Consider the following 19,086-nt stretch of genomic DNA (forward strand, 5'->3'; position numbering starts at 1 on the left):
CACTCGCCCGTGCGCCCCCGGCTCCGATCCCCAGTGTGCGCACACGTGCACACATCCCCGGCCCAGTTCCCCGCGCGCGCACCGCCGCGTCCTGGGCCAGGCCCTCCTCTCCATCCCCGGTCGGCGCGCGCACACACGCGGGCACGCGCAGGCGCAGCCCATCCCCTCGGAGCTTGAGCGCGGGCCTCCAGGCGGGAGGGGGAGGGGGAGGGGGAGGGGAGGGGGAGGAGGAGGAGGAGGGAGCCGAAGGCGCGAAAAGGCGCGCAGGCGCGCTGCGGGAGCCGGGCCGCCGCCCACGTCACCGCGCCGCGCACGTCACGCCGCCCGACGCTCGCAGGGTGAGCCCCGCGCCCCGGCGCCTCGGCAGGGCAGGGACCCCGGCCGAGCGCCGCCGGGACCGCCGCCCTCCGCCCGCCCGCGTGTGCGCGCCCGGTGTCCGCGCGCCGACCGCCCGCCAGGTGCGGCGGGCCGGGGTCCCGGAGGGGCGCGCGCGCTGAGCGCCCGCGGACCCCGCCGCCCCCCGCCCCCGCGCCGCGTGCGCCGACCCGGTGTCCGCGCGCCGAGGGCCGCCGCGTGGGCGCCCAGGTGACCGGCCCAGCGGGGTCGCGGGCCGGGGTCCCGGGCGGGGCCTGCGGGCGGCCTCCAGGCGGAGCGGCGCGCGCGTCCGCGTCCGCGCCCGGCGGGGGTCGGAGCGGGGCGGGTCCGAGCGCGCGGGGTCTGGGGCGCGGGGTCCGGGTGGCGCCGGGCCCACCTGCCCGCCGACTGCCGGTTCCGGCGCGCGGGGGGCGCTCGCGGGTGGCGGCCGCGGCCTAGTGACAGGCCGGAGGCCGGGACCCCGGAAGCCCACCTGTCAGAGTTACCGGTCGGCCGGTGGTCGCGGGTGGGCCGGGAGCGCCCGTGGGGAGCGCGTGTGCGCGGGGCCGCGGGGCCAGGCTTATCCGCGCTGGGTCTTTGTGCGCGTCGGGGAGGCCGGGCGGGCATCCTGCTGGCGGACGGGCTTCCCTGCCTGGGATGACTTTAAAGTCCCCAGGGTAGGGGGCATTTCTGGGCCGCGCGCGCTCTGGGGATGGGGTGTGAGGGTTTGGAAGGGAAGGCGCCTGGTACCCGGAGGGGCAGTGGGGACGGCGGTGGTGCTGGGGGAACGTTGGTGTTACTTCTTATTTCATCCTTACTCATTCCTCGTTTTCCCTTCTTCTTACCAGAAAAAACCATTTTTCTTCTCTGGAGGGTGAACATTTATAGCATCGATTTCACGGATCTGGTAACATGGCAAAAGATGTAAGTATGTTTGCTTCCTGCTGGACAGACGTTTGCCTAGTGCTGTGTTCTTGGTAGGCTCCCACTTTGTTTCAGAATGACCACACATAAGCTACAGGAGAGTTGATGTTCGGGCTGTTAAAGCACATGAAACAAGGTAAAGGTGAAAAGGATGGAAGAAACCCGCAGCTTGTGTGGAGCCGTGCGCTGGCCTCCGCCTGGGCTTTGCGGGCCTGGACACCGGGCGGTAAGCTCCGTTATGTGGCTCAGGCGCAGCCCAGTTTCTGGGTCTTTGCCGACGGTTAACTTGTAAATCAATCATGCCTTTGTGGGAGGACACCCTGAGTGCACGAGGGCTGGGCCCGGCCCTGGGCTGTGCCCTGAGCACCTGCTTTGTGTACCACGTGGGAAGTTAGTTCAGCTTCGATCCATAAAGCGCTAAGCACTGGTTTTGGCAACTCTTTTTCTCAGAAAAAGTGAAATTTGGTGATGAACAAAATGTGGTAAAAAATTCTCCTTTAGCTTTATATTTGTCATGAAGCTATAGAACATAGTGAGTAATTTTTTTTTCACGTTTTGCAAGAAATAGGCTTTTAGGCCCCCAAATATATTTTATGGGCCGTGTAGCCCTGTACTACCCTTGGTAATAGGTAAATTAACTGAAACCCCAGCTCTGTTCTTCAGTGTTTCTCAGAACGTGCTGTTCTGTGAACATTAGGGAAAAGAGGCCGTGGACTTATTCACTCATTAATTGCACGGAAGTACAGCCCGAGACACAGCTGGAGGCATAAAATGTGTCTGTATCTGTGGGACCACATAACAGGTGTGAAGCCCTCCCGTCAGCGTGTGTGGATTCGGGTGCCCCTGTGTGGTGTCTGTGGGTGTGAGTGTATCATCTCTGACGGTTGAAGGCTGTGCCCGCTTCTCTGCTACGTTCGCCCCAGAGACGCGGGCCGGGCAGCAGGCGCGCAGTAAGGGCGCTGCGGTGCTGGGGCTGGTGTTTGGGGGCCGTTTCTTGCCCTCCTGTGTGAACCCCCGGAGGAGAGCCCTCTTTCTCCTCCCGGGCGTCTGGGGAAGTAAAGACGGACGGTCACGGCCCCGGGCCCGGCCGCAGGAGGAGGACTGCTGAGCGGCCTCTTCCGATGGTCCCTTCTGGAGACACAGCCCCGCAAGGCGCGGGCAGCCCGGTGGCTGGGTGGAGTGATGCAGTACCATCCATTGCGACGTGAGTAGGTGACACCAACCGTGGAGGTCGGTCCCGTGGTGATACCGGCCTGGGGAGTTGCAGGTGAAGTGGCCTTGCCTGTGCTGAGCTGGGGGCCGTCACGTGTGCTGGAACCAGGTTTCGCTGGGGTTGGCGGTCGGTGGGCTGGAGGCCACGGCAGGGTCAGGGCTTGGTCCGTGTCCCGCTGCCTGAGTCTCAAGGAGGGTGTGACGTTTCAGCCTGGGAAGCCGACTGTGGCAGCCGTGGTAACTTAAGCAGTGGGGCCTCGGTGTGGTCTCCGGTGTAAGATCGAAGCCCCTTGAGTTGAAGGGGGTGGTGGGCTGGGACTCCAGCTCGGCAGAGCTCTGGGGGCTCCGTGGGGGCCTGTTGGGGCCCAGGGGGGTTGGAGGGGGCTGGGACGGGGCAGCGTGGGCCGTCCCCCTGCAGGTGGGCCGGTCTCCCGGGCACACCTGCAGCTTCTCTCCACCCTGTCGTAGGTGCGTCCGGCCCAGGGTCCTGCCCCGCTGGGCTGAGGGCCCCTGCGCGCTGCCGGCCTCGCTCGGGGTTTGGGTTTTGCTGGAGCCGTGATGGTCACCCCGGCGGTGAGGGTGGGGCAGAGTCGGGGAGGAAGCGGCGCGTTTCCCCTGAACCCCGGAGGGTGGGGATGGGGAGGGGGAGGAGGAGGAGGCAGGGTGAGGGCACAGGCCGGTGGTGCCTGAGGCTGAGCTGCCTGCCCGCCGTGGGGCTTCTGTTCCTAGTGCACGGAGAAGTTAAGCCTTTGTGTGTTTTTCTAAAAGGCATCTGGACAGAACACTGTCGTTCCCGCGTTTAACCATTTTCTGGCGATACGTGAAAAGAAGCCTGGTGGCTTGGTGGTTCTCCACCACCGTTCCCTTTGGAAAGTGGGTCTCCGCGCCGTCCTTAACTTCCCTGGCCCCTTCGTTGCTCCCGGGACCCTCGGCCCTCGTGTGCGGGACTCACACCAGAGCTCAGGGACTGTCCTTAATGTGCACGTGGCGGTGTTGCCACGATCTCCTGCGGCGAGGCCCGTGGGTCGGAGGCGCGCAGGTCGAAGGCGGTGGCGACGCTGTCCTCGGCGCCGTCCTGGGGCTGCCTGTTCCCTCCCGCACGGGGACTTGTCACCCTGCTGAGTGAAAATGCAGTTCATTGGTTATTGATTTATGAAGCTGGGTATCTGTGGGTTTTATTTTGTGCCTCCGGTCCCGTGACACACGTCCTGATGGGAGGGTTTCCAGTGCCCAGGACGCTCCTGTGGTGAATGTAGGCGTGGAAGGAAATGTGAAAACTGTCACCGTCAGAGATGTCTCATTGTACTAAAAATTGCAGTTGTGTGAAGTAGAGAGTGGATGGCGTCTGACGTGCGTGTGTGTGTGTGTGTTTCCTGAGCATGTGTGTTTCCTGAGCATGTGTGTGTAGGGGGCCGAGTGTGTGCATGGTGTGTGTGTGTTTCCTGAGCGTGTGCGTGTAGGGGGCCGAGCGTGTGCGTGTGTGTGTGTTTCCTGAGCGTGTGCGTGTAGGGGGCCGTGCGTGTGTGTGTGTGTGCTGAGCGTGTGTGTGTAGGGGGCCGAGTGTGTGCATGGTGTGTGTGTGTTTCCTGAGCGTGTGCGTGTAGGGGGCCGAGCGTGTGCGTGTGTGTGTGTGTGCTGAGCGTGTGCGTGTAGGGGGCCGAGTGTGTGCATGGTGTGTGTGTGTTTCCTGAGCGTGTGCGTGTAGGGGGCCGAGCGTGTGCGTGTGTGTGTGTGTGCTGAGCGTGTGCTGAGCGCGTGCTGAGCGTTGCGCGTGCTAAATGTGTGGTGCACGCGTGTCCCGGCCTGGGCTGCCTGCCCTTCTGGTCTGTGGCCCTGATGAGTGTTTTGGTGCCATTGGCCTTTGGAAGACTGTGGGTTTAAGATAAAGGGACTGTGTAGCAGTTGTAGTTGTTCTAGAACTGGACCGGAGGGGCCGCAGGGAGAGAGCCCGTGACTCAGGACCCCCCCCCCTCGCCCCGCCGCTGTTGGAGTGACCCTCGGAAGGAGGACATGGGGCTAACGTCCCCACTGGGAGGACCAGTCCTCATCCAGTGTCATGAAGGTTTGAAAAGAGCAAGCAGGGGGTGGTCGATTTGTGAAATCTCAGGCCTGCTTTTGCGGAGATGTTCCTGGGACCCTCCCCTCCCCTCCCTGCTTCAGGTTGGGACCAGAGGGCAGGTGAGCCGCGCTTCGGCCCCAGCAGTCCCGGGAGGGCCTGTGAGTTGCCGTCAGGGCTCGGGGGCCTCACCGTGGAGCTGCTCTGTGGTCGCACTTTGCGTTCCGTGAGTTTATGGAAGAATCCCTGGATTGTGTTATTGAGCGCAGGAGACTGAAGAAACACGCGTGGAATCTAAACTTGGGAGGGATGCGTAACAAGGCCTGGTTTAATGAGCTTGTCTCAGAACACACGTCCTGAGTGCTGTTTCCCAGGCCTGGGCCTCGGCGATGAGATTTGGGCCGCGGAAGGGGACCTGGGGTGGCAGGGCCGGCCGTGTCGCTCAGGCCGTGAGGTGAGAGCCCGCCGGGCGCTGACGGCGCTTCTGTTCCCGCTTGAGACACGAGCGAGAGAGCTCAGCCCGCTCCGGCGAAAGCGGCGAAGGCAGCTCTGCTGTGCTTGACTCTCGGCGGGCTTTTCCTGTTTCGGAATTAACCTTTTTCCCCACGGAATGAAACTGGAGAAACTCTGAGACCGTGTGACGAGCAGGACGTTATGCCGGGCTTAGCAGTGCCGCCCGGGACCCCGCGGCTGGGTCGCACCTGGTGTAAAATGCCATCTGCCTCCTGGTACAGCCAGGGTGCTTTCTCAGCCCTGCTCCTCGGCGAGTGCGTCATCCCCAGGGTGCGCTGTGGACCAGGAAGCCCTCCTGGGGCTGGGTACCCAGCCTGACGCGCGTCGTGACCCCCCAGGGGACGTTTTCCGCACACAGTCACTTGCTCGAAGCTCTTGTCTTTGGGGTTGAGCGAGTCACGTTTTTCTTCCGCGTAGAGCAGCTGGGGGGCTCTCGCTCGGACGCCAGCCCTGGCCTCTCCTCCTGTGGTTCTGTGCTGTTTGTCGAGGGGGGCTGGGCCTCGGGGGGAGCAGGGATGGGCCGCAGCCCTGGGTCTCTCCTGGCGTGAGGGCCAGACCTCTGCAGTGCGGCGCCACGTTGGCCCAGGTGGAGGTGGGACTCGCCCCGGCCGCTCTGCTCAGACGGGCACGGCCGGTACGGAGTCTGTCTACACTGCGCGGGCCTGGACGGGAGCCGGCTGGTGGTGGCTCCACGGTCGTGGTGCCGTCTGGGCCCGGAGCAGATGTGCTGCGCGTGATTTCGAGGGTCCAGGATGAAGCTGGACTTCTTTCTCTCAGCCTCTGTTGTTTGAGCTCAGGACTCTGTCCATCAAGGTCCTGTTTTCACAGGATCCAGGTTTTAAGGGGATTCTGGTCTGACAGAGTGAAACCCCTCGGCATCCCTTGGGCCCTGAAGCGCAGCACCTCCTGACACCTGTACCCCGGTGTCCCGACAGATGACTTCGTGTCACCGAGGGCCCAAGACAGGGACACGGAGCGCTCGCTGGATGATACCCGGGGTGGGATTCCGCCTGTGGACCAGGCCACCGGCTATGCAGCTCTGCCCTCTGCCTCCCTGTCCAGTCGCAGGTGACAGACTTGCCGGCCCCTCCTGGTCCATCCCACAGAGGACTCGCCACCCCGGGGGTTCTCGGTGGCAGCCGTGAGTTTGTCTTTGCTGGTTGACGTTGCACCAGCAGGTTTTTTTCTGTCACAAACCTTGGGTTTTCCTTTTAGCAGAAGTTCCACAAGGAACAAGTGTGAATTACTGGAAAAGTTCAAGGAATGTTTCTCGTGATCGTAAACGCAATGTTAGTTGTGCCAGAGTTGGAAAGCTCCAGGAAAACGAAAAGAAGAGAATGAAGCCATCTGCCAGCCGGCATCTGAGAGGGATTGTTGGGGGTTTGTAGTTTATTCCTGTTGGGTCTTCACTGAGTCGTACACAGCAAAGGTGTGTTTTACCCACGTGTTGAATGTTCTGTGCGTCCCGCGTCTACCCCGTCCACGTCCGTGTACTGTCGCTGTTTCCCCCAGTCAGCGTTTCTTTTCTCCTGTGTCATCTTTAGCAGCTGTGCGTTTATTTGACATGTTGGGGAATCGTAGGTGGTCAGTTGCTGAAAAAGTGACCTAAAATGGGAAATAATAAAAAATGATACATTCCTAAACTCATCTTGTAAAATTCAAACACATACGCTCGCTCTCCCAGCCCCCTGGCTGTAGAGCGAAGGCCCTTTCTTGGCCAACGGGTCCAGCGATTCACGTTTTTTGCACAAACCATAGCCCATTAAGGCCCAGCTTTGATTTCTGCAGGATGGAGGGAGGACGTAGAGGACGTTTAAAGTCGCTGAATGCGACCTAGATTGTTTGCAGTTTTTTCCACGCGTTTAATAACAAATATAAGCGGCACAAGTGGGCACTTAGAAGCGAACACAGCCGAGTGGTGGCCTGACGCGCGGGTCTTCGGAGGGTCCCGAAGGGGTGGGGCTGGGTTAACTCGGCAGAGCCCCTCCGCTGTGTCCCCCGTGCCCAGGCCCCAGCCGTGGGGATTCTGGTGGCTTCCAGTTCAGTCTTCTCACGTTTGCACAAATCCACAGTGATAACCCAGGACGGGTTCCTGGCATCATAATTGTGTGTGGACGCTCACACACGTGTGTGCCGTGCCTGAGGCGTCCTCAGATGACTTCCCGGGGCGGGTGTGCCGGGTCGCATCTACTCCCATCAGGTTGTCGGAGCCCATTTTAACCGCCCGTTTTCAACACCAAGTTTGAGAATTTAAAAACCCACAAACTCGCTCCATTTGATGGGTGAGGTTTTAAATTGCGTTGTTTTAGTTTGCATTTTTTGATTCAGAGATTGAATCTTTTCCTTTTAAAACATCATGTTTCTTTGTGAATTGAACACTCCCTGTGCTGCATCCTCCATTCGGGCGTCGATTTCCTGTTGATTTGCATCCACTCCAGAAACTAAGGATGTTCATGAAAGCTTTGTCGTCATTTCACAGCAAAACGTTAAGATTTGGTTCTTCTGTCGTCAGCACGAGTGGCAGATATACCATCATTTCAGGCTACACAAAGGAGAACACACCAGAGTTCACACCTGGAAGTTTCATGTTAAGAACAGGTAGTTTCCAGGTGTCCGAACGTTCTTCCTTCCCTGTCGTCCGGTGCAGCGTGACCGAGGCCGGCACAGGTCTGTGTTCCTGCCCCTCTGGGGCCGTGGTCTCGGCCTCAGCTGTTACACGATGGCTGGTCCTCTGCTTCCTGGTCTCCGTGACTTGAGTACCTGGCGTGGGTCTTATCTTTATGTTGTTTCATTTGCATTTCAGAAAAATCAGGGTTTGAGTGAAAATGTCTTATGCTGAATGGATAGCATCTAGATCTGATCAGAGCTCTGGGGGTGGACACCCACTAGCACAGCTGAGGGGACCAGGCCACCAGAATCGGGTCGCAGGGGGCCACAGGCTGCCGGAGATCGGGTGCAGGGGCCACAGGCTGCCGGAGATGGGGTGCAGGGGGCCCAGGCCACCAGAATCGGGGTGTAGGGGGGCCACAGGCTGCCGGAGATGGGGTGCAGGGGCCCCAGGCCACCAGAATCGGGTCGCAGGGGGCCACAGGCTGCCGGAGATCGGGTGCAGGGGCCACAGGCTGCCGGAGATGGGGTGCAGGGGCCCAGGCCACCAGAATCGGGGTGCAGGGGCCACAGGCTGCCAGAGATGGGGTGCAGGGGCCACAGGCTGCCGGAGATGGGGTGCAGGGGGCCACAGGCTGCCGGAGATGGGGTGCAGGGGCCCCAGGCCACCAGAATCGGGGTGCAGGGGCCACAGGCTGCCGGAGATGGGGTGCAGGGCCCCAGGCCACCAGAATCGGGGTGCAGAGGGCCACAGGCTGCCGGAGATGGGGTGCAGGGGCCCCAGGCCACCAGAATCAGGGTGCAGGGGGCCACAGGCTGCCGGAGATGGGGTGCAGGGGGCCCAGGCCACCAGAATCGGGGTGCAGGGGGCCACAGGCTGCCGGAGATGGGGTGCAGGGCCCCAGGCCACCAGAATCGGGGTGCAGGGGGGACCCTGCCTCTCCGCCTGTGCCGCCTCCTCCACCTCCTGCCCTGGCTGCAGTGTGGACGTGCCCGTGGGTCGAGGGCAGCAGGGACTTGTTGGGGGGAAGGGCCTGCTGCACTGGGTCGGGGGACGGGGTTCCCCTTGAGGGGCTGCGGCCGGGCACAGTGGGTGGGAGGGCGGACGAGGGGCAAACCCGGCACAGGCCTCGGGGGCTTTGGGGAAGGGAAGAAGCCAGCCCATTGGGTCAGCCTTTCTGGTCCTAAAGAACCTGGAATCATGTTCCCCTGGGGGCGACTTGCAGATGGGCGGGGTCCTAGTCTCCGTCGCCTGGCGGGGGGCGCAGCAGGGCTAGCCCCTGCAGATCTGCCGCAGAAAGGCCAGAAAGCAGGACGTAAGCAGGTATTTAGAAGTTGTCTTGGAGCCGTGTCACGTTTTCTTAGGGCAGTCTTGCGTTTGCGCCTGTTGTGGAGTGAATTTGATGTTCTTCTGGCCGTGATGAGTGAGGCTGGTCAGATCATGGGTTAGAGGCCGCGTCATTCTAGGGCGGGTGAGGCTGGGAGCGGGGCTCCCGGGTCTGACGGGAGACCCAGGACCTGGTGTTGGGGGCTGGGGAGTGGGGCGGCACCTGCTCTCTGGTGGGTGGAAGGTGGTGGTTTAAACGATCTGCGTGGCGCTGGGTGCAGCTTGGGGGCGGAGTGGGGGGAAGCGCTCCTTCACACGTGGGTCTCTGGGGGCGTGGGGGCTCTGATGCCCTACAGGAGGCCCTGGAGCCCTGGCATTTCCGAGCCGGGCGTCAGGGCCCCGAAGGAGGAAGCAGAAGACGCGGGCTGGGCTGCGCCCTGCCTCCCGGTCGTGTGCCCCTCGGGGACAGCGGCCAGCATCCCGGCAGGGGCTCAGGGTCTCACTTGAACTCTGCAGCCTCACCCCGGTTCCTGGCCCCGCCTGCCTCACCTGCGCCCCCCAATCCCTGGAGCCCGCTGGGCCTTGTGAGTGTGACCCCCACTGGTGACGGGCCCTGGGCCTGGCGCGGGAAGTGTTGGTGCTCGCCGGCCGTCTCCTCTCTAGACCTGTGGCCGATGCTGCCCTGTGCCTGTGGCTCAGGCCACTTGCTGTGGCCGTGGCTCTGGCCGCCACCTGGTTTCCTCTCCGTGGATGCTGGGGGTGGGGTTGCGGCCTCAGAGCCGCGGCTTGCAGCCCCAACCTCGTGCTTCCTGGATCTTGGGATCCTGGGGCCTTTGGATCCTCTGTTAAGGAAGCGGCAGTAGCCTTATGTTTCGCCCAGTTACGGAAGTAGAGGGTTTATTTAAAAATCCACGTGGAGTCGGAAAGAAAGTTAAGAGTCATCTGAAATCTCAGTGCAGGGTGGCCTTGCTGTTAGATTTTGGAGATTGTTTTGGGAATAAGTTACACGTCCGTTACACGACTTTGCATAAATGCTCTCGGACGTTCTGTTCCTGCTGTTTTTCTCCATGGGTTTGTCCCGGACGCTTTCATGTTGGTAAATATGAACGTGGATGATTAGAGGAGGCTTCGTGGGCCACCTCAAATGTGTGCAGGGGTGGAGGGGCCGTGAGCACGGCCCCGCATCCCTGTCGTGTCCTGAGTGACTCGGTTCAGGGCTGTCCCACCGTCCTGCCTCCCCCGGGACTGGTTACACTCCTACTGTCGTGGCATCAAACGTTCCAGGATGTGTCTCTCGAAGGCGAGAACACTTTACACCTGAAACTTGTATGATGTTGTACGTCAGCTGTACCTCAAAAAATAATGCAAATAAGTAAAGAAGAGAAATACCCCAAACACTGAACGGTGATTCCCGAGTGCCTCCCTGCTGGTCCTGGACCCGGAGGGGCTCTGCCACCGGGACCCCGTGGGGTGTTTCACGTGGACGTGGCCCTGGGTCCTCCCCCGTTCAGGCAGCTTCCCCTGCACCGCCTTGCGAGCGCCAGGGGCCGGTTTCGCCTGTTCTGTGTGTGGCAGGAGCTGGATCTGAGGTCCCAGGCACAGGCTCCCGAGCTGTGCTCTCCTCCTGGAGTCTTTCTTCACGTGATGGACCTCAGCCCTCGCCCTGGCGCTCCGGCCTCCTTGGTTCATAGTGTCTCCGTGGTGGCCCTTCCATGGCAGGTGGCCGCGGTCAGCTCCGTAGCAGGTCACCCAGAGTCTAGGGATCTGGAGAGCAGTGTTGTCACCCGTGGTGTCTGCGGCAGGAGCACGGCACCCAATGGTGTCCTCAATGGTCCCCGAGGCCCCCGGGGGCTACTTGTCGCCCTCACATCCTGAGAGCGAGTGAGGGGGCCGAGGAGATGGAGACAGAGACAGAGAGATGGGGAGAGACAGAGACAGGCACAAGACACAGGTGGGAGGGGCGGTGAGCCAGCGGGCAGGCGACTTGGCCCCTGGCAACCTGCCCTGGCCTTTGCAGATTTGGCCGCTAGGTCAGGCCGCACTCGGGGGAGGGGACTGGGCAGGGCACGAAGCCCCGCTGGCGGGGGCCTGGCTCGCTCACAGGGCGCGGGTCCCTCGGCGAGGCAGGCAGTGTTCTTCGGGGTCCGTGCCCTTTTACGTTAGGGCTGCTCCTGTGATCGCTGTGGTGGAAGGACCTAAATGTTTCTCTCGCATGCGCGTCAGTGCCGACGTTCCGGACGCTGTGGACTAGGTTTTCTAATGATTTCCACGAGGGCCAGTGATGATGGATTTTGTCTTTTTGTCTTGTCACCGTGACAGCAGTGATGCGCTGGGTGTGCCTTGTGGCTCGGGGAGTGCCACAGCCTTTCAGGATGAGTCAGGAGGTGGTTATTGAGGTGAGGGGTGTGCGCCTGCAAACTGGCTCCCTCCGCCCTCCCCCTGCCCCGCCCCCAGCCCCCTGCTCACGGCCTCCCCGGTGGGCGGGCCCTGGGGCGTGCGCAATCCTCGCGGTCCCGTGAAGGAGGCCGGGAGGTGATGCGGAGGCAGACTGGGCGGGGAGATGCCGCAGGGCTTGGCCAGGTCACGCCTCCTGGGGGCATGTGACGAGCGGGGGGCCCACTTGGCATTTCTCAAGCCTGGAGCGTGGTGGTGGCGGCACTAGTAAGGTTTGCTAGTTTAAGTAAAGTAGTTGTCAACTTTTCAGCTTTCGTTCTTAATGGGATCAGCTCTTTCTAGTAGCATTACGTGTTTTGGGGACACGTGCTTTACCGTTATTGCTACTGTGAATGGGATAGCTTTACCTACTAAAATTGAGTAACCAACTTTTTCTATTAAATATGAACACAAAAGGCTGAATATGGTTTTTCTAAGAAAAATTAAGGTGAGTTATGGCAAACGAGTGCCTTTGTTGTTGGTTTACATGTAATGGATTTAGCAGCGTGGTATTTCCCTGGAGGAAGCCAGGTTTGCATCTTAAATATCAAGATTTTGTCAGAAACAAAGTCCAGAGCACTTACGTTCCAATTAACTGCAATTTCAGAAATACCTCTTAAAGGTAGAGCGCCACCTGTGTTTTGATGCTTGTTGTCAAGGCCCTGAGGTCGTAGCCTCTGGGCTGCGAGGTGCAGGCAGAGGCCCCGAGGCCTTCCTTGGACTCCCAGCTGCCCTTGGGGCTCCTGCTCCCGAAGCGGGTGTTTTAGAAAAGGCTGCCGCCGAGACTCGGGGTGGAGGGTGGCCTGTGGGTGTCGACGCCCACGCGTACCTGGGACGGACCGGCCCCTCTCCCGAGGTCTGCGCTGTCCGCTGTCTGTCCTGCTCTGGTGCGGTGTCCCGCAGGGCAGGGCCGGTGCAGAGATGCTGTGCCCACACGGAGCCTGGGGTGGGCTAGGGTGTCGGCCTGAGTCGCCTTCAGGCCCGCAGACGCCTTCTGTCACCTTCCTGCAGAGCCGGGCGAGAGGGACCTTGGGTGCGGGGTTGATGGGGGACGTCTGTGTGCAGCGTCCCTGGTGTTTAGAAGGATGAGTCGCAGTCGTCCTGGCAGCGGGGTGACCTCGAGGGTCTGCTGTCGCTCTGACACCTTGAGCTGCTTTCCTGTGGCTGCCGCCCGCCCGCCCGAGGCCGGTGTCACTCACTTAGTCCCTCAGAAAGGACTCCCGGGGTCAGGCAGCCTGGTAAATTGCTGGGCTGTGACCGCGTGTCTTTGACGGTTTGCGGTCGCGTCACATCCAGGGGTCATGGCCGCGGCTGCCCATGGCTGTGAGGTTTGCCCCCGAAGTGACGGCCGGAGGGTGAACGGCAACACTTTATGTTCTGAGGAAACCTGTAACCAGCGTCATCTCTGGGTGGGAACAATGACCCCAAAATCCAGTGGCTGAAAGTGACAGCAAACAGGTATTCTCCCAGCAGCTGGGGAGGGTCGGGTACAGGTGGCCTTGCTGAGAGGTCTGTCCCTGGGTCTGGCGGCATCCGAGGGGTGAGGCGGCCACCCCGGGGGGCCTTGGTGTCCTTGCGGCACCCGGAGCGAGCAGCACAGGAGGAGGGGCGGCCCCGCCGTGGGCCACAGTCCCTGGTCCCCGGTGAGGGAGGGTCCCCCGAGGCCGGCGCTCGGCTCTGAGGCTCCAGGTCCAGCTGCTCCTCCAGGCTCAGCGAGGAGGTCCCTCGGGGCTGGTGGGACACTTGCGCGTTGCTGTGCTTCAGGTTGTCTGGAGGAAGGATTTCTCAGGTATTTCGGTTTCCTTCACGGGCAGGCGAGCTTGTGTCTCCTCTGTGATGCTGACACGTTGTGTTGGGAAGTAGAGGGAGTGTCTGCGCCTGGGAGCCTGGCTGGGTGCGGGCTGCCGTCCACGTGGCCGTCCGTGTGAGGGACGGGCATCTCCGGCCGCTGGGCCTCAGTCGGGTGTCGGGTGTCACAGGCTTCTCGCCCCTGCTGGGAGATCAGGGCCGAGCTCCCGGCAGCTCTGGGGGTCTCTCCAGAGGCGGCAGAGCCTGATCCGTGGCTCTGGGTGACGTCACCACGGGGGGTCAGCTGGCCCCCGTGGGGGGCCCCTGCAGTGGCCCAGACGTGAGCTTCACCTGTCACCCGCGAGGGGACCGGCGAGAGCCCGGCGGGAGACGCAGGTGCTGCCGTGGGTTCCGGCCACGTCTCCACGTTGGCTCCTCGCTGGGGCGTGAGCGGCTCGGGAGCGCCGCGCGGCGTGGCATCCGGCGTGGCATCCAGCGTGGCATCCAGCGTGGCATCCAGCGTCAGGAGGGCGCTTGCGTGCAGTGTTGCCGCGGAGCCGGCTCTGGTTCAGAGCTCGTGTGCCATGTGCCTCGTGTCTCGTGCGTCTCCTGGTCCAGGTCCCCCTGGCTTAGGTGGGAGGCTGGGGCTGGCAGAGAACGGTGGCCCCTTGCCCCACCCTCAGCAGTTTGCAGGACCGGCCGTGCCCGTCGGCTCTGGCCGGGCAGCCGCTGCGGAGAGCCTGCGGCCCAGGAACAGAGGGTGGGCCCTGCGTCCGGGGCGGGGGGCGAACGCCCCAACGCAGGGCTTCCTGGGCGTGAGCTGCCGAGCGATCGTGGGTCACGTCGCTGCGGGCCAAGCGTGAGAACCGAGCAGGCCGGGGGCGTCGGGGCCCTGGCCGACGGGGGCAGCGGCATTGCTCAGCGCAGGGGACGCCGGTCCCCAGGGCGGGCTGCCCCCGTGCCCTGCGGGCACTGGCCTCGTCACGGGGGCGGGCAGACCTCCTCGACCGCCAGCCAGCATGTCCGCATCGGGTCTCTGCTCTGCGGCGGCAGCGTCCACGTGGAGTCAGCTCTGGGGGAGCAGGACGGGGGACACGGAAGCCGGAGGGAAGGGCGGGGGGCCTGGGGCCCCCCTGCCTGGTGCTGCCGTCCAGGCGAGGGGGACCAGGCTCCCTCCTCGCCTGTGTCAGGTGTGCGTGTGCGTGTCATTATACAGCCCTTTCTGACCATGGCGGGTCTTCGCTCTGGGGCTCTGGGCCCCCGAGCCTGCGTTACTGGGGCGTTTCTGGGACCCGTGAGATGGGGGCTCCCCAGCCGTGATCCGCCGTGGTCCTTGTGGTCAGGCACTTGGTCCCCTCGTTTTCTGGGATCGGAGGGTCAGGAAACGGCCACAGGGCGTTGCTGGGCTCGGCTGGCGAGTGGCCCCTCCCGTGCGGCCTGCCTTTGTCTGGGGCATCAGCAGGTCGGGGGGCTCCCCCGCCTACCCGTGGGGGACGTGCGTGCGTTTGAGCGCCTCACGGACATGCCGCCCAGCCCCACCTCGGCGCAGGGCTGAGGTGAGCTTCTCCACGGCCGGTCTCGGGGGCGCTGGGCAGGGTCTCCGTTAGCTTTTGTTTTCACACCTGGCTCTTGCGGGCGTGTGCGAGGTGTGCGTTGCTGTGTATGTGCGCGTGTGAGCGTGTGTGAGCGTGTGTGTGTGTACATGCATGGGTCACGTGTGTGAGTGTGCACGGGTATGTGGATGTGTGAGCGTGTGGTGTGCATTGGTGTGTGTGTGTTTACGTGCATGTGTGTCTGTGTGCGTCTGTGCACACGCACGCGTGTCCGTGTCTGGCGGCCAGGTCCGGTCGGGAGAGCCGGATTTGGGGCCCCGCTCCGAGCAGAGCCGCTGTGTCCAGGGGGTGGCTGCGGGCGTCCCTCCTGACACTCGGGGCAGAGAAGCGCTGGCGGTTCTCAGACGTGGGAAGCCGCTGCCACACGGGCCTGACGCGGGCGGGCAGGGTGGTGCCGTGGCTGGCCCGTGGAGGTCCAGGTCCCCAGCGTGTCCCACCCGAGCCGTCCCTGTGACAGTTCGGGTGGTGCTCCGAGCCCTCCGTGGTCGCACGTGTCGGGCACACGCTCCTTCCGTTCAGCGGCCCGTTGTGCTGGTGCCCCAAACGCGCTTGACCGTGAGGCGCTGCCCTGTGCCCCTCTGGTCGCCCCGGGACGAGGGGGGCGCTGGTGGGTGTTGGGTGCGTCCCGCGGCCCCGTGGCCGCGAAGGGCAGGGACGGACACGCCCGGGCCCCAGGCCCACGCCCCCCGTGCGCAGAGGTGGTCTGTCCTGATGCTGGGAGCGCGGTGCCCGGCGCTCTGACGGAGCCAAAGGCGCTGTTCTCGGGCCAGAGCACCAGTTTGCTTTCCCGGTGGCCCACCCGCGGTTACGCGTCGCCGACCCCAAGTGTAAAATGACATGTGACTTAATTGATAACTAAGGGAAGCGTTGCACCGTGTCCCAAAGGCTGAACTTCAGGGGCTGGAAGGATCGTTTCCCCGCTGCTGACGAGCGATCACGGTGGGTGAGGCAGCTCGTGCCCCCGGGCCTCGCGGCTGCGTGGGGGCCGCGAGGTCCCTCTGAGGCGTGTCGCGAGGTGTGCGGGCGGCGGGTTGCTGGGTTGCCTGTCGCGCTCCCGACACCTCCTCACTGTGCTGTTGTTGCCCCCACAGGCCGGTCTAATTGAAGCCAACGGGGAACTCAAGGTCTTCATAGACCAGAACCTTAGTCCTGGAAAAGGTAAGGGCGCCCGTCTCGGGATAAGTGTGTTCAGTGGGGGGTGGGTGTGAGTTCCCCTGACGTGAAGACCCCTGTCAGCAGTGGGAGCCCCACTTGGGGAGCTGTCTGCCTGGAGCCCCCGAAGGACCGGGGTCAGCGCCCCAGTTTATTTTGGTTTGCAAGTTGCGTGCTATGTGCGGAGATGCGGGAAAAGTAGCAAAGTGTGAGGAAGAGAACACAGCGCGGGTCACGGATACTCCTTCCGCCTCAGGCCAGCCATGCTGAGCCCATCAGGCCCACCTCAAACCTTGCGGGTACCTGGTGCCCCCGTGAGAGAGCGGCGTCTCCTCGTCCGCGGTGTGTCTTGAATGGGCCTCGACGTCTGTCTGCACCCTTGGGATTGAGGGGAGGGGGTGGGGCGGGTCGTTGCAGCCCCTCTTCCCAGGGGCCCCAAGCTTTGCAGTTTTCTTCCTGTAGGGACCCGGGATGGACGCCTGCTAGTGGGTGTATTTGAGCCGGTTTCCCAGATGTGGATTTGCTGGGTCAGAAGGACGCCCACCTCGAGGTGCTGGCCTGTGGTGCCTGGCGGACCAGGCCGTGCCGTGCAGGGCCCTCCTTCCTCTGATCTGTGTCTGCCTTCGTCGCGCTTGCTGTTGCCTCTCAAATTGGAAAGTTTTCATCATACAAATAATACGTGTTCACTGAAAAAAAACGCTGATCGTACCCAAGGGTGTAGTTGAAGACGTAAATGTGTGTTTAAGTGCACGTTTCCTCGAGGGCATCTGACACCTGGTGTCCATCCATGTACGTGGTGTCCTGGGACCTGCGTCGTCCTCTCCCGGCAACATCTGGTGCCACCTTTTGTGGCCCGATGGCAGCTCTGGGCACCCGAGTACCGGGTGCGCGTAGGCCACCATCTTCCACTCCCCGCAGGTGCTGTTTCCCAGGGCGGGTCCTCATCTCACTGGTGAGGGGCATCCTCTGGGGACGCGGGTCACTCTGGTTCACGCTGTCCCTCAGCCTGAGGACGGGCTTCTCGGGCAGCAGAAGTGAGAACTTAGTAGTGACGTGTGGCTGGAGGCTTGGTGTCACTTTACGATTCTTGAGACTCGGAACCTGCCCTTCAGACACACACCCGCAGGGTGACCTCAACCAGCTTCCGCTATTGCTGGGAGGCCTGTTGTAGGAGGGCGAGGTGCCCCTCCCCACAGAGGCCCCCTGGGGCGGGGGGGGGCTGCTCAGAGGAAGTTCCAGATGGGGACGGTTCTCGAGGAGGTGGAAGGCTGCTCCCCAGGACGTGGTGGGGAGTCGCCCAGGAGTGGCCGGGGTCAGGGCGCCAAGACGGCCAGAGGGTGCCCCAGGCCCGCGGGTGCTGCACCTTGATACACGCAGGAGCTCCCGCAGGGCCTGCCCGTGAGTGGCGTGTCCACGTGGGCGGGTGTGGCCGCTGTAATGGCCCAGGAGGGCAGCTCCCGCTGATGACTGAGAACCAAGGAAGCCGCCGGGCTCTTCCAGTGCCAGTGACGCCAGCGGCTGGCGGGGCTGGGAAGACCCGGCGTGCGGAGTGGCCGCTTTATCCTGACCCTTTTGGCCACGTTAGCCCACAGAGTATTTATAGCATGGCAGGCAAATAGTAACTCTGCAAACATTAGGTTCTGGTAATTTTTAAATGTTTGCTTAAAATTATTCTCAAGAAAACGCTAAACCTCACATTTTCATACTTAAGGTATCTTAAAACCTATAGATATTAATGATATGGTTACTAATTATAAAACTATGCAATATTTTTAGAATCCTTTTTCTGTTAATGGTTATAACAAGTCAGACAGTATATATTCTTAACTCATTTTTTTTGAAAGGAATTCTCCAATTCATAATGTTATATTTGAAAATATTTTGTTTGGTAGTTCCTTTAAGAAAGGCTTTGTAGTACATTTTATGGCTAAAGCAATGTTATTTCTAGGGAGCAGATTCCTAGCTTGTGTTATAACTTAACCCTCCCTGTGACCGAGATGTTAGGCCCCCATAAACGGGTTGTGTGTGGCACCTTTATTAGGAAAATGTGTGAAGCATTCTGATTTCTCTGGCCAGATTAAACCAAAAGGGAAATACCATTCCATGCCGGATGTTGACCAAAAGTGGTAAATCTCAGCTGAGTCAACAGTTGTCAGGGACCTGGGAGGGGTGCTGGGGTGTGTGCATGCGTGTACTCGTGCCACGGAACAGCCGCAAGCCAGTGCTGGGCTCAATCCCGTGACGCACAAGGTCACCTGGGACCCAGGTTCCCTTGGAGAAGTGGCACTCAGCCCCAGGAACACGTAGGTATTACACTGTATGTTTGTATAGTTACACATGTTATATGATATTAAAATGGAATTGGCCCAGCCTTAGAGGAAGTCAGCTAGATCTCTCTGTGGATCAGTTTTAAAAACAGCAGAATCAAAGTTGCAGAATATGTACAGTATGTACTATCTTCTAGATTTAAAGGCCCGCAAACAGCACTCACGTTGTTCTTGGATGCGTGGGTGTGTGTGGGAAGCGTGGAAAATGGAGCGAACGCTCTGAGTGCGATAGCTGCTGGCGGGGTGGAGTGGGGAGCTTTTCGGCAGAGACAGTGAAATGATACTCGTTATTCTGTGCATGCTGTGTACTGGCGTAAGGCTGCCTGCAAAATAATTACTCCTATTTGCAGCGTTTCTCACATGGTAACATTCAAGGGGAAGATCCCAGGGGTGGGACAGACGGCGTGGGTGCAGGTGAGGAGGGGCTGGCCCGGTCCACCCCCGAGTCCCCCCCCACAACCCCGAGCTGGGCAAAGGTGGGAGCCCGGGTAGCGGCTGGGTGTCGTAGCCAGACCTGCAGGCCAGCGGCAAGGTGGCCGCCCAGCCCTCCGTGGATGTGGCCTCCGTGTAACGACGGACAGATGGGCTCTAAAGGCCAGCGCCGGGAGCCCTGCCGGGCAGCTGCTGTGGGCTTTGACCCAGCAAGCTTCCGTGCTCACAGGTCGTTGAAAACGGAATCATTTCTGAATTGAAAGAAAAGTTATTCTTTTTAGTGAAAATAACCAATTCCGTATTTTTGGAAACTTACTAGTTACTCATCTGTACGTAAATCTGAAAGTG

At 61.4% G+C, this 19,086-nt stretch overlaps 1 protein-coding gene across 14 annotated transcripts in view; it reads left to right on the forward strand.

Annotated features, from left to right (window-relative positions):
* Positions 1–277: 277 nt before the first annotated feature.
* Positions 278–19,086, forward strand: part of TFDP1 (transcription factor Dp-1) — a 31,710-nt gene continuing 12,901 nt past the window's right edge. For 5 of the 14 annotated variants that reach the window (XM_082365193.1, XM_082365192.1, XM_082365191.1 and 2 more), the window contains exons 1-3: positions 326–458; positions 1,203–1,278; positions 15,919–15,985. In XM_082365193.1, the coding sequence (XP_082221319.1) occupies positions 1,267–1,278; positions 15,919–15,985 (79 nt within the window). In that variant the 5' untranslated portion in view covers positions 326–458; positions 1,203–1,266. Of the gene's footprint in view, positions 586–1,202; positions 1,279–15,918; positions 15,986–19,086 lie in introns of those variants that run through there. The other 9 variants (XM_082365182.1, XM_082365183.1, XM_082365190.1 and 6 more) reach the window with 8 other exon arrangements.

Source organism: Balaenoptera borealis (genome assembly GCF_965194805.1).
Source record: "Balaenoptera borealis genome assembly, chromosome: 18".
Lineage (NCBI taxonomy): Eukaryota > Metazoa > Chordata > Mammalia > Artiodactyla > Balaenopteridae > Balaenoptera > Balaenoptera borealis.